The sequence below is a fragment of the Balaenoptera musculus genome, chromosome 8 (assembly GCF_009873245.2).
Source record: "Balaenoptera musculus isolate JJ_BM4_2016_0621 chromosome 8, mBalMus1.pri.v3, whole genome shotgun sequence".
Classification (NCBI taxonomy): domain Eukaryota; kingdom Metazoa; phylum Chordata; class Mammalia; order Artiodactyla; family Balaenopteridae; genus Balaenoptera; species Balaenoptera musculus.
The window spans coordinates 108,938,658-108,965,151 of NC_045792.1; the positions used below are offsets into that span (position 1 = coordinate 108,938,658).

General features: G+C 60.8%; 2 protein-coding genes across 3 annotated transcripts in view; both read right to left on the reverse strand.

Moving 5' to 3' along the window:
* LSP1 (lymphocyte specific protein 1) overlaps positions 1-14,661 on the reverse strand; it is a 37,897-nt gene extending 23,236 nt beyond the window's left edge. The window contains exon 1 of one of the 2 annotated variants that reach the window (XM_036859837.1): positions 14,560-14,661. In XM_036859837.1, coding sequence (XP_036715732.1) covers positions 14,560-14,627 — 68 coding nt within the window. In that variant the 5' untranslated portion in view covers positions 14,628-14,661. Of the gene's footprint in view, positions 1-820; positions 1,330-14,559 lie in introns of those variants that run through there. The other variant, XM_036859838.1, reaches the window with a different exon arrangement.
* Positions 14,662-22,959: 8,298 nt separating this feature from the next.
* On the reverse strand, positions 22,960-25,434 carry TNNI2 (troponin I2, fast skeletal type). Its single transcript, XM_036862335.1, has 8 exons — positions 25,356-25,434; positions 24,744-24,773; positions 24,552-24,558; positions 24,001-24,042; positions 23,776-23,904; positions 23,546-23,635; positions 23,263-23,439; positions 22,960-23,131 (listed from the first exon to the last, which is right to left on the reverse strand). Exons 2-8 carry the CDS (start codon positions 24,749-24,751, stop codon positions 23,036-23,038), a joined length of 549 nt encoding a protein of 182 aa, XP_036718230.1. The 5' UTR covers positions 24,752-24,773; positions 25,356-25,434; the 3' UTR covers positions 22,960-23,035.
* Between the last annotated feature and the right edge of the window lie 1,060 nt (positions 25,435-26,494).

Below are 26,494 nucleotides of genomic sequence, written 5' to 3' on the forward strand. Positions count from 1 at the left end.
GCCTTAGATGCCTGGAAGGGTGGAGGAGGAGGAAGGGCATTGCAGGTGGCTCAGAGGGAGGCGGGGAGACGCCCACAGTGCACAGTGGCTCTGAGCCCGCCTGTGGCACTTTGCTTCTGCTCTCTTTCCAGGACTCTGTGAGGCAGGTGCCACCACACCCCGACTTTACAGAGGAGGGAACAGGCCCAGAGAGCACCGGGCACTGGCCCGTGGCCCAAGGATGCAGGAGCCAGGATTCCAGCTCGGGAAGATCCGGCTCTGAGGCCCAAGCACTCACGTGGCCCGCGGCCCCTTCCACGCTGGGCTGGTGCCCTCAGGGCCGGGGTGGTGAATGTGGTACTAAGTCCAGTTTCATCATCTGTAAAGTAAGGGGTGACTGGACAGTCCCCGAGGGCCTGCTGGACCAGAGGAGGCCTCGGAAGCCGTGGTGGGGCCACGCTCTTCACCCGGGGAGCGCTGAGCCTGGGCAGAGACCCAGGGCCCGGGGAAGGGTCTTCGAGCAGAGAGTGGCCACTGCCTGAGGCCCGGCGGTGCAGGTGGGAGAGGAGGACGCGATCTTGGGGGCGCAGAGGAAGGGACGGGCCCTCGTGCACGCGCCCACACGCACGTGCACACGCCAGGCCCACAGCCTGGTGCGCCCCACACCCTGCCCGCGGCACGGGGGCCGCAGAGCTGCCGGGCTGGGGCCAGGCTCCTGGGGGAGGCTGGGGAGGCCCACGCCCAGGCAGCCCAGGCTCCGCGGTGCCAGTCCTCCGTGGGTGGCAGCAGCGCGGGCACCCTGCCCTGCCCTCCGCGCCCCAGCCTGGGCGGAGGGACCTACCTCAGGAGGCTCTCCAGGCCCTGTTTGCTAGAATTCCTTCTCAGGAGCGCAGAGCTGCTCATGACGCTGGCGGCCGCCCGCCTGGCCGGCGACCTGGCCTGACCCCAGCCCTGGGGACGGGACGCTGCGGCTGCTTCTTCAAAGGCTCCTGCCTGCGGCCCTCTGCGGCTGCCCTGTTCCCTCCGCTCCTCCTGCCACTGGGACCCTCTCCCCTCCGCTTTCTCTCCTTCCCCCTTTCCCTCCTTCTTGCTCTGTCTCTCCCTCTGGCTGGCTGGCCGGTCTCTGGCTCTGACACCCCCTCCCCTGTCTCCTCTCTCTGTCTGCTGGTCTGTGACCCTCCGTCTGTCTGTCCTGGCCCCTCTGGCCCCTGGGGGTCTCCTGGGCCAGCTCCCCACTGGCTGCCCCCGGGCTGTCCGAGTGCCCCTCTGTCCCTGCCTCTGCGGCCTCGCGGACTCTGGGTCTCTCGGCCCCTCTCCTGCTCCAGGACGCCTAGCAGCTGCTTCCCGTTGGTTCCCCCCAGCCCCCTTCTCCGCCCCCCTCGGTCTCCTCCACCTCCACCTCCCCCTCCTTCTGAGACTAGTAAAAATGTCAGAGAGAAAACCCTCGCAGCCCAGCAGCCTGGGGGCTTAGCAGGACCTCAGAGGCCTGTGATGGGCAGGCGGCAGCCTCCCTCCCCCCTCCCCTGCCGCCTCCCCCCTCCCCTGCCCTGGCCACCTTGGCGGCCGCTCCCTGCCTTACACGCTCCTCCCTCCTGCATCCCATCTCCATCCGCTCACTGGTGCCTGGTCCCCCACATCTGCGTCCCCATCCCTGCCCGCCTCTCCCCTTGCCCAGCCCTGGCCCAGCGGCTCTCTGGCCCTCTCCCCTGCCCTGCCCAGCCCGGCCCGGGGCCCTTGCTCCTTCCTCCGTTGCCCCTCGGCCTCCCTGGTCCCACACTCGGCCCCTCTCTCCTCTCTTTTCCCCTCTGGTGTCTCTCTGTCTCTATCTCTGTCTCCCTCCTTCCCTCCCCCTCCCTTCCTCTCCCCTCCCTTCCTCTTCTCCCTCCTCCCCCTCCCTCCTCTCCCCTCCCTCCCGTTCTCCATTTTCCCTTTGTTTCTTTCCAGCCCTCTGCTCCTGTTATCACCTCACGGGGGAGGCCGGGGCACCCCAGGAATCCTGTCTGCTCCCCAGTGGGGCGGCTGCTGCCCTCCCCCGTCCCCTGCCAGACGGCACTGGAAGGTCGGAGCAGCGACACCCCGCAAGGCAGAGGCCAACACAGCCTCTCCCGTCGGGATGGGAGAGCCATGCTCCCCAGAAGTGGCCAGTGGCACGAGGTCGGTGCGGTGGCCTGGCCAGCGGCCCCCCTTGCCCCCGGGCTCTGGCCAAGGCCCCAGGAGGAGCAGCCCAGCCCACTGTTTCTCCGGTTGGGCTGAGTCGCCGTGACTCACTGGAGAACACGCGAGGCGAGTGGCCGGACCAGGGAGGGACCAGACTCGGGCTCGCTCGCTGACACTCGCCGAGGGCCAGCTCCTTGCCGAGCTTTCTCACGTCCAGGAGCTCACGGGGCTCGCCAACGCCCACAACCACCCTGAGAGGCAGACGCCACCGTACCTGTGTCCCAGACGGGGAAACCGAGGCTCAGACTAGTACCCGAGGTCGGAGAGCAGGGGCCCAGCACAGCCGGGACCAAGCCCAGCTGCCGACAGCTGGCCACCACGGCACTGGCCCGGCCACCTCCCTCCATCCCACGGCCGCAGAGGAATGGCCCTCTTGCTTCCCCAGCTAGTCCGACCTCTGGCTGTGCCAGGCGGTCAGGGCCAGTGAGCACCTGCGGATGTGTGAGTGGACAAAGGGTCAGGTTAGGCTCAGACCAGCAAGCAGGTGGACACGTGGGTGAATCCCTGTGTGTTGGAGGGGGCAGCAGCGTCAGAAAAATTCCACGTGGCCCAGAGGTCCCAGTGACTCCGGTGGTGGCTGGCTGGTGAAGACTTTGTGGGGGTCGGGACGTCCGGCTCAGACGCCCCCCCCACGTAACAGGCTGTGTCCCGTGGCCCACAGCCTGCCCCTCCCCCCGCACAACCCAGAGGAGCCAGAGAATGTGGGGTGTGCCGCCGAGAACAGCTGTGCCCACTGCCCGTCCCCAGCCTCCAGCCAGAGCTGCGGAGACCTCAGGATTCTGGTGGGAGGAGGAGGAGGGAGGAGGGAGGGCGACGGGGCCAGGCCTCAAGCTGAGCCAGATCGCCCAGGGAAAGTAAGCTTGTGTTTCATTTCCATCTCAACCTGCCCATCTCCTCCTTGCCTGCTGCTCTTGGTTCCGGAATCCCAGTCACAGACAGCCAGGCACGAAATGTGCCAAAGTATATTCTGGTTCAAAAGAAGGAAAAATATTTCCACAGGGTAGAGGGCTGCCTTGGGGTGGCAGGAGTTTCCTGTCACTAGAACTTAAATAGAGTTGCACGATTATTTATCAGACTGATGGGTGGGAGGTAGCAAGAATAGATCTTTAAATGCAGTGGTCAGGATTCAGTTTTGCAATTAGGGCATGTCCCGACAGGAACAATAGGGCAGAGTATTTGATGTCAACTGTACCATTATTTGTCCATCCATCCATCCATTTACCCACCATTCACCCATCCTCCATCCATCCTCCATCCATCCATCCTCCACCCATCATCTATTGATCCATCCTCTATCCATCCATCCGTCATCCATCCATCCATACTCCATAAGTCCATCCATCCATCCATCCATCCACCCATCCATCCATCCTCCATCCATCCATCCTCCCATCCATCCATCCTCCATCCATCCATCCTCCATCCATCCATGCACTCCATCTGTCCTCTCTATACAGCTATCTGTTTTTCCATGTATCATCTATGAATCCATCAATTTCTCAATATATCTATCCACTCAATTGTCCATGTAAACAATATATTCTTCCATCAATTCATTCAATCCATTCAATATGTATATACCCATGTCCATCCCTATCTCTTTACATTTCTTCATTGAGCAAGCGTCCACCCACCCACCCACTCATCTATCCCTCCATCCATCCATCCATCCTCCATCCATCCATGCACTCCATCTGTCCTCTCTATACAGCTATCTGATTTTCCATGTATCATCTATGAATCCATCAATTTCTCAATATATCTATCCACTCAATTGTCCATGTAAACAATATATTCTTCCGTCAATTCATTCAATCCATTCAATACGTATATACCCATGTCCATCCCTATCTCTTTACATTTCTTCATTGAGCAAGTGTCCACCCACCCACCCACTCATCTATCCCTCCATTCATCCATCCATGTACATACCCATCCATCCATCCATTTATTTAAATGCCTTAATACATGTAAAACACTTAAAAGAAGCATTTAGCTAGTCATCCACCTATCCTGAGCATAATATCTACTCAATATGTTAATTACTATTATCTATGTATTCATCAATTTGTATATCTATTTGCCCATATATACAACTGGTGAACTATTTGTTCATTCTTTAATACATTCTTCTATCTCTCCAAATATTCTACTGTCCTCACATTCATCTAAATATTTTACTATTTATCCTTCCCATTCATAGATCCATTCATATATCTGCCTATTCATCCATCCATATGTCTAACCATCTTCCCACCTAGCAAGTCAGACATCCAATTGTGCACAAATATATATATGTTTGTCCTGCCATATACATAGTTGTCCATTATTTTGCCCATAAGGCCATCCAAATGAGTTAATACTTAAAACAGTTGTTGGAACAGTAAATTGTCAATAAATGTTAGTTACTGTTATTTTCATTCATCTATTCATTCATCCATATCTCATCCAAACAACCACCTATTCATTCATCTCTAAATTTATCTTTATATATTTTTCCACTTATCCATATATTTTTAAACAAACTTATTGAATGCTGACTGTATTCACTTTTTAGGTGCTGGAGTTTAGAATTAGCAAAGTTCCTGTTCTCACAAAATGACATTTAGTGGGAATAAAAAAAATAAACAAGGAAATATATATTGCAATATATCAGATGATGGTAAATGCTATAGAAGATGGAATTCAGGGTAAGAGGATATGGAGTTATGGAAGGGGTTGATATTTTATATATGAGAGTCAAAGAAAACCTCATGGGGAGGAATAAGCCTTTCCTTTTTTGTAAAGAGACTTGGGTACAATAGCTCCATACATCGATGGAAGAAGGTGTTCTAGGAAAAGAGAACAGTGAGTGAAAAATCCCTGATTTAGGTCTGACTCTTCACCAATTTATCTCTTCAATAGTTCATCCAGCACCAAGTCATACATCTATTTACTCAGTATCTGTCTTCCTATTCTTCTGTCTCTTTCTATATTTGCCCATCTGTTCATCTAAAACTCTACCCATTACCCAATTACATCTATATTCATCTGTCCAGTCGTTTATCTATAACATTCCATTATCTACCCATCCACCAATTCATAATTCCACTCCGTGTGTCCATACACCAATTCATCCATCCATCCATCATCCATCTATCCATCTACCCATTCATTCATTCATGCATCCATCCACCTATTCATCCACCCATCATTCATCTATCCATCCATCTATCCATCCATTCACTATACCCATATATCCACCCATTTATCCACCCATCATCCACCTGTTCATTCACTCAACCTCCATCTATCCAACTATTCATTCATCCATCCATCCACCCATCCATCCATCCACCCATTACATATCCACCCATCCAATCACCCATCCACCCATCTATCCACCCATTAGCCATCCATCCATCCATCCATTCACTCATCCATCCATCCATCCAACCACTAATCCATCATCCATCCATCCACCTATCCACCAATCAATTCACACATTATCCATCCAAACATCTCTCCATTCATACATTTATCAATCCATTCATTCACTCGTCCATACATACGTACACACATCACCCATCCATCTATCCATCCATCTGCCCATTATCCATCCATTCATCCATTCACCTATCCATCCACCCATCCATTTACCCAAAATTCATCTATCCAATCACCCTTCCATCCACCCAACCATCCATCCACCCATCCACACATCCATCCATCCACCCATCCATCCACACATCCATCCATCCACCCATCCAGCCATCCACTCATCCACCCATCATCCATATATTCACCCATCCATCCACACATCCATTCATCCATCCATCCATCCATCCATTCATTCCTTCATTCACTCATTCATTCATCCACCTACCCATACAGTCATCCATCCATTCATCGATCCACCCATTCATCCACCCATCATTCATCAGTCCATCTATTCACTCATCCCTCCATCTATCCATCCATCCACACATCCAACCATGCACTCGTCCATCCATCTATCCACTCATCCACCCATCCATCCACCCATAATTCTCCATCCACCCATTCTCCATCCCTTCATTCATCCACCCATCCATCCATCCATCCATCCATTACACATCCATCCATCCATCTACCCATCCATCCACCCATTAACCATCCATCCATCCACTCATCCACCAATCAATTCACACATTATCCATCCAAACATCTCTCCATTCATACATTTATCAATCCATTCATTCACTCATCCATACATACGTACACACATACATCACCCATCCATCTATCCATCCATCTGCCCATTATCCATCCATTCATCCATTCACCTATCCATCCACCCATCCATTTACCCAAAATTCATCTATCCAATCACCCTTCCATCCACCCAACCATCCATCCACCCATCCACACATCCATCCATCCACCCATCCATCCACACATCCATCCATCCACCCATCCATCCACCTACCCATCCACCCATCCATCCACCCATCCATCCATCCAACCATTCACTCATCCATTCATCCACCCATCCAGCCATCCACTCATCCACCCATCATCCATCCATCCATCCATCACCCATATATTCACCCATCCATCCACACATCCATTCATCCATAATCCATCCATCCATCCATTCATTCCTTTATTCACTCATTCATTCATCCACCCACCCATACAGTCATCCATCCACTCATTCATCCACCCATCATTCATCAATCCATCTATTCACTCATCCCTCCATCTATCCATTCACCCACCCATCCATCCAACCATCCCACCATTCTGTACCCATTCATCTACCCACCATTCATCCATTCATCCACCCATCTATTCACCTAACCATCCACCCATCCAACCATCCCACCATTCTGTACCCATTCATCTACCCACCATTCATCCATTCATCCACTCATCCATTCACCCAACCATCCACCCATCCATCCATCCATTCATCCACTCATCTATCCATCCACCCATTCATTCATCCATCCATCCACCTATCTACCCATCCATCCACCCATCATCTATCCATCCAACCATCCCTTCATTCTGTACCCATTATTCTACCCAACATTCATCTATCCATTCATCTATCCACTCATCCACCCACCCATCCATTCACCCGTTCATTCACTCATCCATCCATCCATCCATCTGTCCATCCTTCCATCCATCCATTCATTCATCCAACCATCTACCCATCATCCATCTATTCATCCACCCCTCATCCTTCCATCCATTAACACTCATCCATCCACCCATCTACCTATCCATCCGTCCATCATCCATCCATCCCTCCACCAACCTATATCCATTCATCCACCCATCCCTCTACCCACCACTCATCTGTCCAATCACCCATCCACCCATCCATCCATCCATTCACTCATCCCTCTGTCCATCCATCCACTCATCCATCCACCTATCCATCCATCCACTCATCCATTCACCCATCCACCCACCCACCCATGCATCCATCTTCCCGCCATTCATTCATCCATCCATCTACCCATCCATTCACTCACCCATTCACTCATCCATCAATCCCTCCATCCATCCATCTACCTATCCATCCACCCATTCATCCACCCTTCATCCTTCCATCCACCCACTCATCCATTCATCCACCCATCCACCTCTCTGTCCATCCACCTATCCCTCTACCCTTCATCTTTCCATGCATCTATTCACTCTTCCATCTATCCATCCATTCACTCATCCATCCACCCACTCATCCATCCACCCATCCATCTACTAACAATTTATCTATCCAATCACACATCAATTCCGCCATTATTAGTCTAGCCAACCATCCATTCATCCATCCACCCATCCATCCATCCACCCATTCATCCACCCATCTGTCCCTCTACCCATCATCCATCCATCTACTCACTCATCCATCCACCCATCCATCCATCCCTCCCTCCATCCACCTATTGTCCATCCATTCATCCATCCATCATCCAGTTGTTCCTGCTTCCTACCTTTCTTCATCTACCTTTCCTTTCATTCACACTTTTCTCTCTTGTTGAGCCTTTTGTTTTCCTTTTTTCTTTCTTCTGTGACTAAGACATGGTTCATAAGCTTGTGGCTGAAGAACATAAGAGAGCATACCCTCTCCGCAGTAGGCTGAGTACCACAATAGAACTTAAATAGGGGCTGGAGAGGGAGGGATCTGCCCTCTTGTTCAGATGTTCTCAACACACACACACACACACGAGTCCACGCTTATAGAGCTGTATCCCAACGAAAGGTGCATTAAGCAGTGAGAGCCCATGGGGAGTGGGGTGCAGAAGAGAGGTCAGGGCTGTTGGTTTCAGTGGCTCCTGGGTGACTCCAAGTAGAGCAGTGTTTCCGAGTACTCATCTGTCTTATATGTGCCTGGGTCCAGCAAAGGGAGAGGAGCCAGGGTGGTGCAGTGGTGGGTATAGAGATGAAGCTGGGATTTGGGGAAGGTCTGGGACCAGGAGAAAGGCTGAAGACTTCTTTCCAGATTCCTCTAGAATCAACTAGCTAGCTGCATCTGTCCCAAGTCCCATTTATCTTTCGAAGGGAGGCAACTGAGAGAGGAGGAGAGGGTGAGCTGGCAGCCTTGGGACCTCAGAAGGGAAACCATCAACAAAGCAGTTTCCTCTCCCCAGGAAGGAAGGGGTACAGACACCTTCAGAGTGAGGGGCTTGTGTTTTTCCCTGGGAGCAGGAAGGAGCAGCTTCTGAGATCCCACCTGCCAGGCATAGAGCAGGGCAGTGACCCTCTGCCGGTCCTCACCAACAGCTCATGGGATAGTGGGGAAGCCGAGGCTGTACCCACCACTACTACCCCCCAGTTACTGTCACCCCCACCCTCTGCCGGCTGTCCCTGCTGACCTCTGCAAACGCCCACCCCCAGAGCTGGCCCTGCTCCAGGCTCTGAGGCCAGAGCCCCGAGGCCCTCCCACTGCTACGGGGTGAGGTGGACTCAGTTCCTAGGTTCCCAGACAGCCCCTCCCTGCCAGCCAGTGAGACCAGACAATGCTCCCCCCGCGATCCCCCCAACTCCCACCTTCCCAGCTTGGAGGCAGTTAGCTGATGGAGTTTGGACAGGCTGGCCTGACCCCAGGAAAGGGCCGGGGCTTTCCTCTCCCGCCACCGACACCACCCCCCCACCCCCCACACCTCTTATCTGTCTGTGTCTGGCACTGCAGGGCTGTGCTGGCTGGGCAGTGTTAGGAGGCCTGATTTCCTCAATCCTCTTATCTCCTATAAACTCCACACCCGCACAGGCCCCAGCCCCCTCCCTTCAGGCTCATGGGTATGGGGGAAGGGGCAGGGGCTGGGCTGGCTTCCCAACCATGGGCCTGGATTCCCATTTGGCCCAGCATCCCCTGGCCCTGCACCCCCAGCCTGTGCTTTCCCCTCTAAGTCTCAATTCATCATCGGCAGAGAGGGTCTGACTGTCTGCCTCGGCCGCACTCAGGGTTTGGGGAGTTTTGGGAACTCCCCTCACTGGTTGTCTTATGGCCCAGGGCCCTCCTAGAAAGAGGATCCCCAGATGCAAAGGGCTGGGGGCTGGGGCCTGAGAGAGAAGCTGAGGGCTCCTTTCCAGGTGGCTCTGGAGAGGACCAGCTCATTATGGCCATGCCAAGTCCCATTTCTGCTTTGGAGGAGGTCCCTAGGGGTGTCTTCTGAGCTGTGCCCTATTCGGGGTGGCCCTCGTCTTCATGGAAACCTCGGGAGCAGCAGTGGTGGGGTTATTGAGCGCCTGTGAGGGGCTTCCCCAAATCCCACCCCTTCCCTAAATCCCATCTTTCCCCCAAATCCCACCCCTGGGTCACCCTGAGTCCTAGCTGGGTCGCAAGGGGCCTGGGCTCCCCAAAGAGCCCCTGCAGGGAAGCAGCGTTAGGAAACACATTCTAGCAGCAGGTTCAGCCCTTAAGCCTCAGCTTCTGCCCCTGGAAAGGGAGGCCCTAGCACCTGCCTCACTGGCTGTTCAGTGAGAACCTTGGCTTGCAGAGCTTGGCGAGGCTGGCGTGGCTGAGTGAGTGCTGAGTACCTACAACTCTGACTGTGTACATGGGGAAACTGAGGCCTCAGGGGCAAGGCTCAGTCGCTCCAGAAAGTACTAGGCCAGGTGCAGCAGCCGGTGCCGTGTGCCCTGGGGCTCTGTGCCCACCCGCCTCCTCCCCCCTGCACCTGGAACTCAGAGCCCAGGAGAGCAAAGGAAACACTCACGGCCCCACCCCTGCCAGCTCCAGGGGCCTCTTGCTGCTGCCAGGACCTTCCTCTTCCCCACTGAGGGCTGGCCCATCGCTCTGGCACCCTCTGAGGGATGCTGAGGCAGAGGCAGGCGGGGGAGGGGGGGTCGTGGGGGGAGGGCAGCACTGCACAAACCCACAGTGCCACCCGGGGGGCCCGCCCGTTCTGGCCCGGAGACCCTCATGGCTCTGCCCCGGTGGCTCCAGGGTTGTTTATGAGGAGACAAATGGGGACCAGGAAGGGGGCGGGCATGCAGGGAAGGGTTTCCGGCTTCCCAAATCAGCAGGGTGGGTCGTGCAGCGACTTCCCCAAGTGTGTGTCAAGGTCCTCTCCCTCTTCCCCACCCAAGGAGGGAATGGGAAGTGTCCAGATGGAGGCGGGAGGAGGCACGGGAGGAAGGCATCCATCATCTGGGCTGAGCTAGACCTCCCCCCTCCCCTGGGAAATTTCCAGGCGCCCGAGACCCCTGACGTGGGGAGGAGGAGACGAGGTCCACCTGGGGGTCCCAAGGCCTGACCCAGCTCTGACTGTTACCTCTGGGTCTGGACCCCGGGCAGGTCTGGGGAAGGAGCCCTAGCGTGCGGCCCCCAATCCCTCCACCCCATCAGCCCGCTGCCGGGGCTGGGATCTCATGCCGCCCGGCTCCACCTGTCCTCCTGAGTGGCCTTTGGCACTGCCCGCTGCTCCAGGGCCGTGTGCCCGGCTGTACCAGGCGGTGCCGGTCCTGCTGAGAGGGCAAGCGGGTGGGAGGGCCACCAGGTACCTGGCTGAGTGGGCGGTTCCCACCGGTGGGTTTCCGCCCCTCACATGCCACAGGCTCCCTCAGGGGGACGGAGGCGTCCAAGGCCTCCCAGCTGGCTCAGCCCCTCCCTCCAGCTGCCAGCTGCCCGCAGCCCCGTGGGGACCTGCGGCCTCTCTCCTGAAGACCCTGCAGCCCAGAGGGCAAGGCCGAGAGGGTCTGCAGGGACTGATGGCCGGGAAAGGGATCCTGCCCAGGGTGGCCCTGCAAGTTGTCCCCACCCTGCCTGCCCCCTTAGCTCAGCACACGGAGGAGTGATTGAGGCAGCGTCCCCTGCGCACGGGGGCCACGCCCTCCCTGGCTGGCGGCCTGCCTGGCGGGCGGTGGTGATCAGAGGCCTGGGGGGGCAGGGAGACACCTGCTCACCCCATTCCCCCACCCCAGTCAGGGTCATCCAGGGCCAGAGCAGCCCAGTCCACCCGGGGCGGGTGCTGGAGAGGACAGACCATGCTCCATGCCGGCCCCCACCAGGGGCAGTGGCAGATGCGAAGGGAGCCTGGGGTAGCGACCACCCCGGGGGAGGGGAGGGAAGCCTGCAGAGGGGGTGGGGCGGCCAGGTAGGTTGAGGAAGGGCCTGTGCAAAGTCTGCAATGATTCCGGCACCTTCCAGAACTGGGAAGAGCTGGGAAGGCCAGATGGCGGGGGGAAGTGAGGTCAGGGTGGCCAGGGCAGGCTGCAGTGGCCGCCCTGGGGCACGGATTCTCACTGCTCCATGGTGAATGCTTCCACGCATGGGAAGACGTGGCCTGATGGCTTTTCAGAGAAAGAGCACGTGGCAGGGGCAGGGGTCTGGAGACCACCCTGTCATCCTGGCCAACCAGAGAGGGGCTGGGCTGGGGGCCGGCAAGCCTATCTCCAGATGGCAGCAGGAGTCCTGCATGGGTGCAGACAGGGGAAGGGCCCAGCGTGGTTCCGTCCGGCCTCGGGGAGGGTTGGGGTGCACATGGGGCCTCCGAGGGGTCTGGGGCAGTCCGAGGGGTTGGCCCAACTTGGCCAGTTGGAGGGGCACGGCCTGCCCTGGATCCACAGACCTGAAAGCGCCCATGGGCAGCACATGGGGGGCAGGGGGGCAGGGGGGCAGGTCTCACCTGCTCGGCTCCGACCCCAGCAGACCCTGGCTGTCCTGGGGGCCCCTGGGCGGGGCTTCCCAGCCTCAGTCCCCTGCCTAGGCGTCAGGGACTTTCTCCCTCACCCTGGACAGGAAAATCCCTGCTTCCCTTAGTCACCTTGTGAAACGAGAACCCCACCCACCCTGGGTCTCAGTTTCACTCTGAAACGTCAGCGTCACATACCCCCCGTGGGGGTGACGTCGCCGGGGCGCCCAGGCTCCAGGGGCCGGGGGTGCATCCAGCCGGTTCTTCAACCGAGCCCCCGACGGACCCCGCACAGGTGCAGCCCGAGGCCCGGGCACAGGCACCAGCGAGCCGCCTGGACCTGGGCTGGCGGCCGTGCCCTCCACCGCCTCCTCCGTCTCCTCGGCATGCACGACAGCTGGGAAGGGGGTCAAGGAGGGGGCCAAGGAGCGGGCAGGCCCTGCCAGGCCACTCAAGCCGTGCCCTTCTATGGGCATGAGGTGGCCGGAGGAGCCCAGGGCCGGACAGCGCTGACGTGAGGAGCCCTTTCTGAGCGGGGACACAGCTGTTCCCCAGTCACCTGCTGTGTGTGGAGCGACCTGCCTCCCTGGAAGGACGGGGCTGTCTCTTCAGGGCACAGAGCCTGGGCCGTGCCCCCCTCCCCTCCTTGGCGGCGAGCGAGCAACGGGTCCCATCCAGCACGCCCTTCCCCCACAACAACAGCCCCCGGCCAGATCCCAGCTGCCCAGCCTCCCCACTCCCCGAGGGCTCGGCCCCCCGAAGCCCCCGCACCAGGTCCCCGTGGGATACGGCATGGAGAAGACGACCTTCCTCCTCCCTCACACACATACACACACGCACGCACACACGCACGCACACGCACACGCACGCACACCACACACTCGCACACGCACGCACACACGCACACGCGCGTGCATGCACACACTCGCACACTCATGCACACACGCACGCACACACCCACGCACGCACGCACACACGCACGCACACACGCCCTGCAGACATTTCTGTCCTCCTCTCATTATCAATAGAAGCATCATCACAGAATCAGATACCGCTGCCACCAGCCTCCAGCAGAAGAGCTGGGGTTGGAATCCACTTTGCAAGTCAACCCTGAGGCTGTGGGGAGCCCTGCCTTCGGGGACTCAGCGGGGGTCCTAGTGGGCCCCCTTCCCCTCCTCTCCTCTCCCTTCACCCCCTCCCCCAGCAGCAGCTCTGGGGCAAGTGGGAGTCAGCCCTGGGCAGCTCCGTCCCAGTCCTGTGGCTGCAAGCATCTCGCCTCCCCCAGTCTGGAGCCCCTGCTCCTTCCCTTCCGCTCGCCTGGGCAGAAGCCGGCAACCCCTGCTGTCTTCCTCCTGGGCTGGTGGTCTCTCTCCACACAGCTCCCACCCCTGACTGTCAGAACACGTGTCCCTCCCCAAGCCCTGACCACTCCCATCTCTCTGGCACCTGCACCCTGGGGCAGTCGGACCCCCACGGTGTGGCTCAGCTTAGATGCCTGCCCTCGGCAGCCCCTCCCCCAGCCAGGGACCCCCCCCTCCTCTGCCCCTGCACAGGCCGGGGTGGGGACAGCGCGGGGAGCGCCCCATGGAGCACAGCTGCCTCCTGAGGAAGCCTGGGTCACACAGTTTCTCTGCCCAGCTCTGGCTGTGGCCACACGGCTGGTCCTTTTCACCGGCAAGCCTCACAGCCTCGGCTTGTGCCCCCTCACATCCCACCGCCAACCAACAGCGCCTGCCTGGCACTCAGAAGCTGCGGCAACCTCAGCCTCCATCAGCACCGGGAGGGGGCGGCCTGGGGGAGGGGGCCCGGCCAGGCCTCAAGCACAGGCTTTGAGGATCCCGAGGCAGAACATCCCCTCTTGGCCAGGCTTCCTGGCCTGGGGCCCTCCCCACCTCCTGCCCTCACGGCTTCGGCACTGCCTGCCCACGGCCTGGCTTCTTCCCCAGGTGTCCAGGCCGCATCCTGGACCCGTACCAGGCGTCCAGGCTTCCCGGTGCTGGGTCAGCATCCCACTAGCTGGTGGGGAACCCGGACTCTCCCAGTGAGGCCCAGCTGCAGAGGCAGACAGAAGAGGCGTCTACCTGCCCGGGGTGAGACAGGGTCCCAGGAAGGTGCCCTGCAGGCTGTGTGCCTCCCCTGAGCCCCAAGGGTGCCACCGACCTCCAAGTTAAGCGTCCCCCCCACCGACAATGTGTCAATGCAGAGGTTTCTTGGGACCACAGCGCTCGCGCGGCCCGGCCCCGGGCCTTACCCTGTGCCTTCTTCCACCAGCAGTTCCTGGTGCTCCTCAGAGCCGGGGTGGCTGGGAGCTGCCGCCATGGGGCCGGTCCCTGCTGTGCGTGTGTGCTGCAGCTCTCAGCGCTTCCTGGGGCGGCTGCCCTGAGCCTCCCCTCACCCCCAGCCGGGTTTCACTTCCCCCTTCCGGAGGCAGGTTGAGGTTTGGAACATATCGGGGCTTGGGTTGGGGTGTTGTTTTTTAATCTGTTGCTGCAAGAGGAGAGAGAAAAAAAAAAAAACAGCCATCAGGAAACGTTAAGCAAGTTGCAGGGGCCTGGAGGGCAGAGAGGGACCGTGTGGAGGCAGAGGTGGGTGCAGGGGCTGGGGCACCCGTGAGCCCCCCATGCTCCCCCTGGGGCCCCTGCAGCCCTGGCCTCGAAGCCCACCTGTGCGTGGCTGGTGTCCCCGAGCACAGGGCGCCGTCCTGGTCCCTGAGCCTCCACGTTAAGCACGGTGACCTCTCTGGAGGGAGATGTTCTGGATGCGTGCCCAGAGCTCGGACGCTCTAATCCCCGAGCCTCGGGCCATCGCCTGGCTCACCCCTCACTGGTCTGTGCTCTCCAGGCGATTTCTGGGGCCCGGCACGAGCTGCCCTGTCTGCAGGCCCCACGTCTTCCCTTACAGTTTTCTTTACTTTCCTGAACTATTGGGGTCCCCAGTCTCTCTGCTGCCCCTGGACTCTGCCACCTCCTGTGCTCAGGGGGCTCGGAACTGGCCCTCACCCGCCAAGCGTTCACCAGACCCCGGGGCCCTCCAAAGCATGCCCTCTCTCCCCTCTGCCCATCCCCACCCTCAAAGGCCCGGAAACGACTGATCCCTCCTGTTAAGGGCTGAACTGTGTTCCCCAAATTCATAGGTTGGAGTCCTAATGGCCAGAACCTCAGAATGGGACTTTATTTGGAAATAGGGTCATTGCAGATATAATCAGTTAAGATGAGATCATTAGGGTGGGTCCTCATCCAGCATGACTGGCGTCCTTATAAAAAGGGGAAATTTGGAGGCAGACTTGCCCGCCAGGAGACGCCATGTGAAGACGAAAGCGAGATGGGGGTGGTGCGTCTACAAACCAAAGGTCCCCAGGAAACCACCAGAGGCTGGGGGAGGGGCCCAGAACAGGTTCTTCCTCAGAGCCCAGGAGGAGCCCCCGTGATACCTGGGCCTCGGACTTCTGGCCTCCAAGACTGGGAGACGTTGGAACCGCCCCATCTGACACTTCCTGGGGCCGAAGAGCGGGAGACGCCCCGTTCTCCACGCGTGGGAGGTGGGAGCGCATGGCGGCCGTGCCCGGGAATGCTCCGGGGATCTGGGGGCCCACAGGGTGCTGTGGGCCCAGATGCAGCGCCCTCCATGGTCATCCCAGGCCTCCCCTCCGGGTCCTCATCTCCTATCTTGCCATCTGGCCCCCGTCCCCCTCCCCTCTCCAGCTCCAGCTCCTGCTCTGCGACCCTGCCCTCCCCAGCACTCAGCTTGTCCCCAGATGCCAGGGCCCCCTCCCATCCCTCCAGCCTCTACTCCCCCACTGATCCCATCTGTGGGTGTGTGTGCTAGAAGCTCTCACATCTTCAAACAAAAGCGCCCTGGACCCGCCCTTCTCACACCTCCTTCCAAGGCCAGTGAAAGGCATCCCTGGGGACCCAGTGTCCAGGTTTGAGGGCCTTTGTGCCCTGCTGGCAGGTTAAGCAGAGCCAGACTTCCTCGGAAGAACTAAGAGTCCACCCAAGAAGCAGACACGCCATCATCTGTTCAACTGGCATCGTTCACTCAAACTAGAGGGGCTGTTGGGAGGGCAGAGACCACTTCTCGTCCCCCCTCTTACTCCCAAACCCGGTGCAGTGTCCAGCGACACAGTGAGTGACCGAGGCAAACAACGAGCCAGTCCGAAGCCCGGATGCAACAGACTCTGCAGGAGGGCGGGGTGGGCGCCAGGCAGGCTTCTGGCCCCGGAGACGCAGAGCCAAGGGTGCAGGCCCCGAGGAGGTCTGGGCGAGGCAGACGGGGGCAGAGAGACACGCGACGCACTGACTCCGCCCTGCCTGTGGGGCATCGAGGAGGAACGTCCAGGGGCGGCTGGGCCCATGGACCAGGTGGCCTCCAAGGCCCAGGTGGGACGAGTCCCCAGGGAGACCACTGTCAGGACCACAAGCTCAAGTGACAAAGCGACACCGGGTGACTAGATGCTGGGGAGGGGAGGGGAGAGAGTGGGCGGAGTGAGCAAGGAGGAGGGGTCAAGAACGGGGAAGTGGTCAGCACAGGGGCAGGTCAAGGCAGAAGAGAGTGATGCCTGTCTGGTCTATCTGGAGCGCTGAGGGCACGAGTCGACCAGCACGGGTCTGAGGCCGGCTGCCAGTGGGGGGAGGGCAGGTCGCCGAGGGTGGGAAAGCGGCCTTCCAGGGCCGAGGGGTGGCAGAGGGCACAGGAGCGCAATTTAGGAGCCTACTGGGGGCTCCGTGGGTTAGAGGGAGGACAGTGGGAGAAGCAGGATGGGTGAGGAGGAGGGCGTCTTGATCCAGGAGAGAAAGGTTGAGGCTCTGAAGGCAACGGGGTTGGGGGTGGGGGTGCGGCTGGAGAGAGAGGGGGGCCTGGGAGGTCTATGAGCTGAATTGTGGCCCCTAAAATTTCACACGTTCCGGTCCTGACCCCCAGGACCTGTGAGCTTATTACAAAATAAGGTCTTTGCAGATGATCAGGTTACATGAGGTCACCAGGGTGGGGCCCTAATCCCATAGGACTGGGGTCCTTATAAGAAGAGGAGGTCAGGACACAAGACACACACAGAGGGACGACCCCGTGAGGACACAGGGAGAAGACGGCCGTCTACAGGCCGAGGAGAGAGGCCTCAGGAGGAAACAGCCCTGCCCACACCTGGATCTAGGATTCCAGCCTCCAGGACTGGAGACAGTAAATGCTGCTGTTTGAGCCGCCCCGGCTGTGGTGCTTTTTCATGGGTGCCCCGGGCACTGATACAGGGATGTACTAGTCAGGGAAGGAAGAAGCTGCTATAACAAACAACCCTACACCTCGGGGGCTTTAGCACCAAGAAAGCTTCATTCTCAGCCCAGTCCAGGCCACGGTGGGCGGGAAGGGGGTCCACATTCGTTCTGGGACCCCAGGCTCCTCCCTCCGAGGACCTCAGAGTCCCAGCTGGCAGGGGAGGGGCGGGGAGACCATGGGGGAGGCTGGGGGGGTGGGTCTATGGCCTCACCTGTCCTCAAGGTGTGTGCCCAGTAGGAAAAGGTGGGCAGTGTGGTGGGCAGCCAGCCAGCTCCTGCCACCACGAGGTACAGAGGCCAGGGAGCGAGAAGATGGGGCGCCCAGATGTGCTAGGGGTCCAGGGGTGCCATCAGCAAGCACAGGTACGAAGCAGAAGAAGGTCAGGGGCACGAGAGGATCTGGATGTGGACGCCCGGGGCTGAGGTGCTCTGGAAACCCAAGCAGAGGCGGCCAGGGCTGTTCGTGTGGATGTGAGCAGAGAGCAGAGACGCGGGGAGGCAGATGGTCAGCGGGTCAGCAGGCTGGAGGGGTGCCCAGGGTCTCCCGCTGGGGCTTGAGCCTCATTCCTGAGCTCAGGCCTCCCAGGCCGATCACTCCGCCAGTGCGGGTGTGCACACATGCCGTCCAGCTTTGCCCTGGGGGGAACTGCAGGGTTTGCTGGTGTAGCTCCCTCCACGCTCCCCATCAGGCAAGCTGGGTCCTGGAGCCGGAGGTGCCTGGGGACAGACAGGGGCAGGGCAGGGAGTCTGCGGGGTGGGCGGGGGACAGACAGGTCGGAGGGAGGCCAGGGAGGGCGATGACAGGCAGACAGGGCGTGGCCATGCTGAGCAGATTCACTGAGAGACGAGGTAAGGTGAGAGTCCGGGGCAGCAGGTGGCTCACAGGAGCCACCGGGGGACAGGGGACAGCGGAAGGGACAGGGGAGCAGATAAGGGTGTCTGTGCACACACGTGTCCCCTGATGGGGTCTGGGGGTCAGGCAGAGGGGTGCGGCTGACACCCTCCACATGGGCCAGGTCTCCCTGGAAGGGGGCAGCTGTAGTGAGCCTGGAATTGCCAGAAATTCCCCAGGGAGTCAGGGAGTGGGCTCCGGAAGCAGCAGAAGCCATGAGGAGGGGGCCCAGGTGGAGGGTCCATGATGACCCCCGTGGGCACAGCAGGGAGAAGCTGTCCAGAGGGTCTTCCTACGGGCACCCTCCCCCAAAGGACGACAGAAGATGAAAGCTGGAAGTCCAGCAAGGACTTTGGTGATTGGGGTGGTCAGGAGGTGGGGTCAGATGTGAGAGGAGCCCTGGGGGCCCAACATGGACAGTGGGCACGCAAACTCCTGCCCTCTACACAGGGTTACCATGGCCTGGACCATGTGCCAGGCTCTCGGGGCTGAGGGCTCACAGAAGGCTTCTTTGAGGAGGTGGGGAGGGGGCAGCCAAGGGAGAGCCCAGGGGACGCTTCCAGACCTGGCGCTGAGGTGAGTGTGGCATGGAAGAGAGGTTGGGGGGAGCTGGAGGACTCCCAGAAGGGGCCAGAGCTCCCTCCTCACCTGTCCATCCTGTGAGCCGGGTATACTCACCTGCACACCCATTTTGTAGTCGGGTAAACCGAGGTCCAGCCACTGTGAGGAGGAGGGTGACAGGGAGGCCTGTGGCTTGTTGGTTAAGGGGCAGGGGGAGCAGGTCTGGGCCTGGATGGAGCTGGTGCTTGGGGACCAGAGGGGACAGGTGTGGGCAGGTGGTCATGGGCGAAGCTGGAGAGAGGGTGAGGCACCGTGAAGCCCTGCAGGTGGAGGCTCACGGAGAAGCTCTGTGTCCTCCGGGCCACGCTGGCTTCCCCCTGGCCAGGTGGGGGTACAGGTGGAGGGGGAAGGGAGGCCTGTCCCACAGGTGCAGGGAACCCAGGGGGACCGCAACCCATACTAGTCCTCACGCCTCCGCCCACTTCCAAGTGGACCCCCGGCTCCGCCCCATCCCCCGAGGCTGGCACCGCCCGCCCTGCCCCGTCTCTCTGGCCCACTGCACTCACCCAACCCGCTGAAGAAGGGCGCATCTGGAGCCCTCCCGAGACCCCTGTCTGAGTCCCCCACCTCCATCAAGCCCCCCGCCCTGTCAACAGCCCGCTGGCCCCGCCCCGTCTCCCGCCCTGTCTCCCGAGCTCTCTGGGCTCTTCTGCCCACATCTCCATCTTCAGAAGTCTGGGCGATTCATCTTTGTTGATTTTGCTTCATCTATTTTGTGGTTGCTTAAGAGTGTTCTTGTTTAGGGGCTTCCCTGGTGGTGCAGTGGTTAAGAATCTGCCTGCCAATGCAGGGGACATGGGTTCGAGCCCTGGTCTAGGAAGATCCCACGTGCCACAGAGCAACTAAGCCCGTGTGCCACAACTACTGAGCCTGCGCTCTAGAGCCCGCGAGCCACAACTACTGAGCCCGTGTGCCACAACCACTGAAGCCCGTGCGCCTAGAGCCCGTGCTCTGCAACACGAGAAGCCACCACAATGAGAAGCCCGCGCACCGCAACGAAGAGTAGCCCCCGCTCGCCACAACTGGAGAAAGCCCGTGCGCAGCAATGAAGACCCAATGCAGCCAAAATTTAATTAATTAATTAATTAATTTTAAAAAAAAAAAAGAGTGTTCTTGTTTTGACATTTAAAGGAAAGTTTAATTGGGGTAAATGATTTCAAACTGACAGAAAAGTTTCAAGATTAACACAAAGAGCATCTTTAACTCCGTCACCTGCTGTCGTTGCCTCTCTGTCTCTCCCTTCCTCTACTCCTAAGGCCCTCATGGCCTGTTTCCTAAAACTGGAGCCGCCCTCTCCCCTGACCACAGTGCAGACACCAACCTCAGTCTAGCGGACGTGAAACACCACGGTCATCTCACCGGCCAGTCTGTGTCCTTGTGACCGGCTCCCCTCGGTGACTTTGTTTTTTGTTTGTTCTACCCACTTCCTTTCTGGCTCACCGAGAGGGTCCAGGCTCTCTGTGTGCTGGCTGTCCCTGTGGTCAGCCATTCCTCCCGGAGCCCTGGTCCCTTCCTGGAGGACAGTGTAGGGACCAAGGCCCGGGGGCCCGGGCGCACTCGCAGGGGCAGGCTGGGGAGAGAGCTGCGGGCACAATCCCGCATACGCCCTGCACCGCGCAGGAGCATGCCCGCCAGCCTCGCCTGCCACCGCGGTCCAGCCGAGCCGCGTCCCCCGGGGCTTCCTGCGGCTGCGTTCCCTCCCTGACCTCCAGCATCACCCACGGAGGGGCCATGTCCCCTGCACCTTTGCCGCCCTCCTCCTGCTGCCCTGCGTCCAGCTCGGGCCCTCCAGGGGTTGCTGTCTCGCTCCGTCCGTTGTCAGGGACATCGCCCAGTACTCACGTCTGAGGACGCCCAGACCCCATCTCCAGCCCGGACCCCTGCACCCAGCTGTCTGTGCCTGGGAACTGCCACGTTCCCCAGCCCCCCAAATCTCAGCCCAAAGCCAGCCCCTCACCTGCCCCAGGCTCCTGCCCTGGAGAACACCCCTCCGCCCTCTCCCTCTCAGCACAGGCCTGGGTGCCCCTTCTCCCTCGTCCACCAAGTCGTGGGGGCCCCGCCTCTTGAATCTCTCTCCATCCACCACCGCCCTCCACCCCAGGAGATGACAGTGGCCCCTCTCCCCTCTCCCACCTCCAGCCTCCACCGTTCTCCACCCTGCAGAGATCTTTCTCGAAGGTGCTGGACTATGCACTTCCCCAGAATTGCCCCATTCAGCCCCACGTCCACAGGGCTGCAGGGACACTGAGGTCACCCAGCAAGGGCAGTGGCAGAGGGTCACAGAGGGGCATGGAGCCAGGCCGAGTGGCGCTGGCCAGATGTTTGCTGGCTTGGTTTGGTTTGCGTGGTTCTCTTTCAATTCACTCATTCATTGGAAAATGTAACAAGCACCCATAAATCCACTGATCTGCCCAAGAATTACGTCATCATCCCCCAAACCTGCTTCTGCTTCCGTGTTTCCACCCCACCTGTCCCCGGCTTGGCCCCCCGCCCCGGGGAATCACTGTCTGGAATTCTGTGTTTGACATTTCCTTGCCTTTTGAAAAGAAGACCATTTTCCACATCTGACGGAGTTGGGTCCTGCCTATGGGAACCACATCCTTGGGGTCCCTGCACCCGCCGTGGCCCTGGGCATAGATTCGCGCTCCCTTTGCCGGCGGGCACGGCCCCTGCACAGCTGCCCGGTTCACTTTGCAGGGTCCGAGGCAGATACTGCCTCTATCACTGGCAGCTCTCACTGCCAAAACCCACTCACTCCTTGAATTCACTGCCTGCCCTGCCTGCTCTGGACTCCGCACGGGCTGAGCCTCAGACAGGGACGTCGAGGGGTCCCCTCTACCCTGCATCCGTGAGCAGGAAAGGCAGCCCAGGCACCAGGCCCGGGCCTGGGCCGGAGGGCCTGACGAGACCAGCCAGGGCCTGTGGGGAGCTGCTCGCAGGAGGGAGCTGATCCCTGGGCTGCCGCGGGGGCGGGGAGCAGTACTGGCCAAGGCCGGCGGGGCAGGCTGACGTCTGTCCCTTGAGGCTCAAGGCTCCGGCCCCGGCACATCAATCGCAGGGGCCTCCGGAGGGCAAGGGCAGGGCGGGCAGCCGCTCCATCAGGGCACCAGGGGCCGCAGCCTGGCCTCCCCGGGCTCCGCACCAAAGATCTGAGCGCAGGACCTTGGCGGACCGCGGCGTCACCCCTCACAGAGGAGGCTGGCAGCGGCCTTGCCGTGACATTTGTGTCGGGGCCCGTCGGGGACATCGTCCCTTGATGTGTGGCGTGGGCCAGGGCCGGGGGCTGTGCAGAAAGGAGAAGCTAGCCCTCTCACCGGGCCCGGTGTCAGGCCAGCTGGGCCTGTCATCAGCCTCCAGTGGGAGCACGGACCCCAGCCCGGCGTGCCCCTGCCCCACGCGCTAAAGACTCCCCGGAGGGCCAGCTGATCCAGGACTGCCCCGCGGGCCCCCTGGTGGCGGGGGGTGGGGGGTGGTGTGGGGAGGAGCAGCCTGGGAGGAAGGGGCTGCCCACAGGGCACGGGACACAGGCCCACGAGGCCCCTGCCTGGACTTGTGCCACAGGGACAAGGTCTCTGGGCCCTGTGGGGACCTTCATGGTGACAGTGACAATGGACCAATGGTCATCTAGGGAAGTGGCTCTGACATGGCCCGGGCACCTGTGTCCAAGCCTACAGGGTCTGACACCAACATCACCAAGCAGCCCCAGGCGGCAGGCGGGTGGGTGGGGTCCCAGCCCAGCCGAAGTCCCCCGAAGCCCCTGTGTGGCTCCTCCACCCCCAGCCCGGGGTCCCCGGTCTCAGAGGCCTTCTCACGGCGGCCTGTGGGCAGAGAGGCTGGGGCAGGGCCGGACCAGAGCAGAGCAGAGCAGTCATGGGGATTGGAATCCTTTATTGACGGGAGCTGAGCAGGACTCGGAGGGCCTCGGGCGGGAACGGGCGGCGGGCGGCCTAGGACTCGGACTCGAACATCTTCTTGCGGCCCTCCATGCCCGACTTCTCCTCGATGTTCTTCCTCCAGTCACCCACGTCGCGCAGGTCCCGCTCCTGCGGGCGGGCCGGGAGAGGGCTCAGGCCCACCACCTCCAGCCTCGCTTCCCCTCCAAATCCCATCCCGGCTGACCCGTCCGGCGTCTGAGCCGGCCCGGCAGGAGGGGTGCGAGAGGTGGGGACCCTACCTTCTCGGTGTCCTCCTTCTTGACCTGCTTGAGGTTGCTCCTCAGGTCCATGCACACCTTGTGCTTGGAGCCCAGCAGCGCCTTGAGCATGGCATCGGCCGACATGCGCACCCTTCTCAGTGGGGGCCTCTTGAACTTGCCTCTCAGGTCGAACAGCTTCTGGCTCAGGTCCTCCAGCTGCGGGGTGGGCAGCAAGGCTGGGCAGGAGGTGGCGGGGGCCAGGGCCTCACAGTCGGGACGCCCCCCCCCCACCGTGTCCCCCTCCCCCTCCCCCTCCCCTCACCTCCTTGGAGCTCTTCTGGACCTTCACCTCCATGTCGTACTTCTCCTCCTCGGCCGCGTTGATCTTGGTGTGCAGCTGATGGCAGAGCTCCTGGGGGCGGGGGCCGTGGGTGGGCGGCCATCCCCACACTCGGCCTCCACCCGCCCTGACCACCCTGCTTGCCCTCTGGACCGAGGGGGAGACGGGGCGGTGGGCAGGGGCTGCGTGGGCGGGCGGGCGGGCCTGGGTACCTGCACCTCGGCCATGGAGCTGGGAATGTGCAGCGGCGGGCAGTGCTCGGCCAGGTAGCTCTCCTTCTCCGTCTCCCGGCGGCTCTCCTCCTTCTGCAGCTCCGTGGCTGCGATCTGAAGCATGATGCTCTGGGGGGTTGGGGGGGGCGGGGGGTGGGCGGTGGTGAGGGGCTGCAGCACGCCGGCCTGCAGACGCCGGGCGGCCCTCCCCAGGCCCGCACCTACCTTCAGGTGCTGTCTGCGGGCCGTGATGGCCCTGTCGTGCTTCTGCAGGGCAGGGAGAAGGTGCAGGAGGGAGAGTCAGGGTCGGCGGGGCTCGCCCGCCCAGCCAGGGGGTCCTGCCCGAGGGGCGGCTGGGCCTGGGCCTGGTGGGGGAGGCTGGGCCCAGGACACGGCACTGCACGGTGACCCTCTGCCCGGGTGGCCCTTCGGGTTGGGAGGACTGGGGTCGGGGGAAGAGGCTGTGCTTCTGAGGCAGGGGGATGCTGGCGGGGCCCAGGAGGCGGGGGGGGGGCATGCAGCCGTCAGAAAGAAGAAGCGAGTCCCCAGTGAGCAGGCCACAGCCGCACTTCCCCTGCTCCGGGAGCGCGGGGGCACCGGGCAGCCACTTCCTCTGTTTGTCAGTGTCTCCGTGGGGGGGGGGGGGTGCGGGTGAGGCATTTTCACAGAGGGGGGAGGGCTGGGCGGCCTCCCTGGGCCTTGGGACTCCGACCTCTGACCTCTCCTGAGTTGGGGGTCCCACCCCCTCCGTGTTTCACCCCCAAGCAGGTACTCACCTCCTTACTGTCCCAGGGGGGCAGGTGGCGGCGGGGGGGGGGGTTGGGGAGAGAGAAGAGAGGTTAGGGCCCTGCCACGGGGCTGTGTGCTGGGGCGGGCGGGAGGTGGCCTGGCGGGGAGATGGGGAGACCCTCGCCCAGTGGGGAGTGGGGTGGGCAGTAGGGACACCGGGCTTGCGGGGCTACACTTACTCGCCCATCTTGAAGTCCTGGGCTTAGAGCCTGTAGGAGGGAAAGGGGAGGGGTGTTAGGGCCACGGCCCAGGACCCCAGCTCTGGGGGTGCAGCACCTCACCTCACACACTAACCTTCCGCAGCCCCGCCCAACCCCCCACCTCCTTGGGGGACACTTCTTGGAATTCCCCGGGGGAGGGGAGGAGTAAGAGGAGAAAGTGTTCCCAAAATGTCCCAGGCGGGTCTGGAGTCGCTGCAGCTGTCCCCGAGGGAGGGGGGGGGTCCGGCCATCGCAGGTGCCGCCGGAGCGACCAGTTATTTTTAGCTCTGCTCTTTGAGCTTCTGCCCCAAGTGCATATAAGAAACGGCCCGCCAGTTGGGCCTGGGGTCCCTCAATCCGTAAAACCCCCTTCCTGTGTCCCAGTGGTGAGGCCTGGCCGTCGGGGTGCTGCTCGGGGCCCCTTCGCCACCCCAGCCTGCCTCCGGATGCATCTCCCTCTCGCCCCCTGCTCCGTGGAAGACCCCCAGAGAGGCTGCTGGCGGCGGCCCTGGCCCCCAGGCCCCCGCCCCGGGAAGTCTTCCTGCAAGCGAGCTCGAGCAGGGCCTGTCCCGGCCTCCGGGCCGGCCTCACCTCACGTCTGGGCAGCAGCGCTGGGAAGCGGGGTCAGGCCGGCAGCGGCGAGTTGGGCTGGTGGGCCCAGGGGGAGGGGTATAAATGGCCTCCCCCAGGCTGGGCCCCTGCTCAGAAAGGGCATGGAGCCCTCCTCAGACCAATGGGGGCACAGGGACCTCCCCACCTGCCCAGGCTGCCTGGCCCGGCCCAGCCTCGTGCTGCCATCCAGGCCAAGAAGTCTTGGTTGTGGGGGGTGGGGGGGAGTGGTGCTGAGGTTGGGTTGGTCTATTTAGGGCTCAGTGACGACTTAAGATGCCTCCCTTGTATCTTACAAGGAGCCTGAGGACAGGACGACGGCCTCAGCAGCCGTGGCGCACAGCTTAGGGGTCAGCCAAGGGGTCACTCCGACCCGACCCCACTTGTTCTGAGTCAGGGTCCACACTGCTTTCCTCGGCTTCCCCAGGGCTCCGGGCCCCCTGGGGAACAGCAGCTGCCTCGCACTCTGCTTCTTATTGCCCCCTCCAACCCAGCGGGCGTCTCGGGCATGAGCTGGCCACGTCCTCCCATCCCCAAGCTGGCCTGGGGCAAGGCCGGACCCCCAAACACGGCCTCTGGGGCCTGCGGCAGTAGCCAGGGTCTCTGGGGCAGGGCTGCCCTCCACGGGCGTGATCCCAGCTTCCCACCCAGGAGCAGGATGGGGGGGCGCCTGGACGGACGTGCAGCCTTGCCTGGACCGCCCTGCCCACGGGCCGGCTCCCTGCACAGCTCGGAACACATCCTTCAAACCCAGGATTTCGGAGCCACCCACCTGGGAACCTCTCCCTGACCCGAGGGGGCCTGGGGCCCGCCTGGCTGCCCCGGGCAGGCCCGGCACTGCCCTTCTCACCCCGGTCCAGGCCTGCGCCCCCCGCCCGGGCCCCCACCCAGCAGAGGCATCCGGATAACCATGACTTGGCACCCTCTGAGGTGGGGGTGCATGGCCCCAGCCCTGCCGGCTTCTCGGGCCATGGGGAGGGTCAGGGAGAGCTAAAGCCGTCCAGATGTGCGGGGATTAGAGCTGCTTTCCGGGCCAGGCTGAGCCCCCAAAGGCCCGGGGCGGCTTCCGAAGGCATCTACTGCCCCCTGCTGCTCGTGAAGGGGACGCCCCGCAGTCACCA

What these genes read in the sequence shown, in the direction of transcription:
- TNNI2 (XM_036862335.1), bottom strand. An exon ending in GCTCCATGGCCGAGGTGCAG is followed by an intron (nt 23,636 to 23,775) that starts GTACCCAGGCCC and finishes CCCCGCCCCCAG; the next exon opens with GAGCTCTGCCATCAGCTGCA. An exon ending in TCCAGAAGAGCTCCAAGGAG is followed by an intron (nt 23,440 to 23,545) that starts GTGAGGGGAGGG and finishes CCCACCCCGCAG; the next exon opens with CTGGAGGACCTGAGCCAGAA.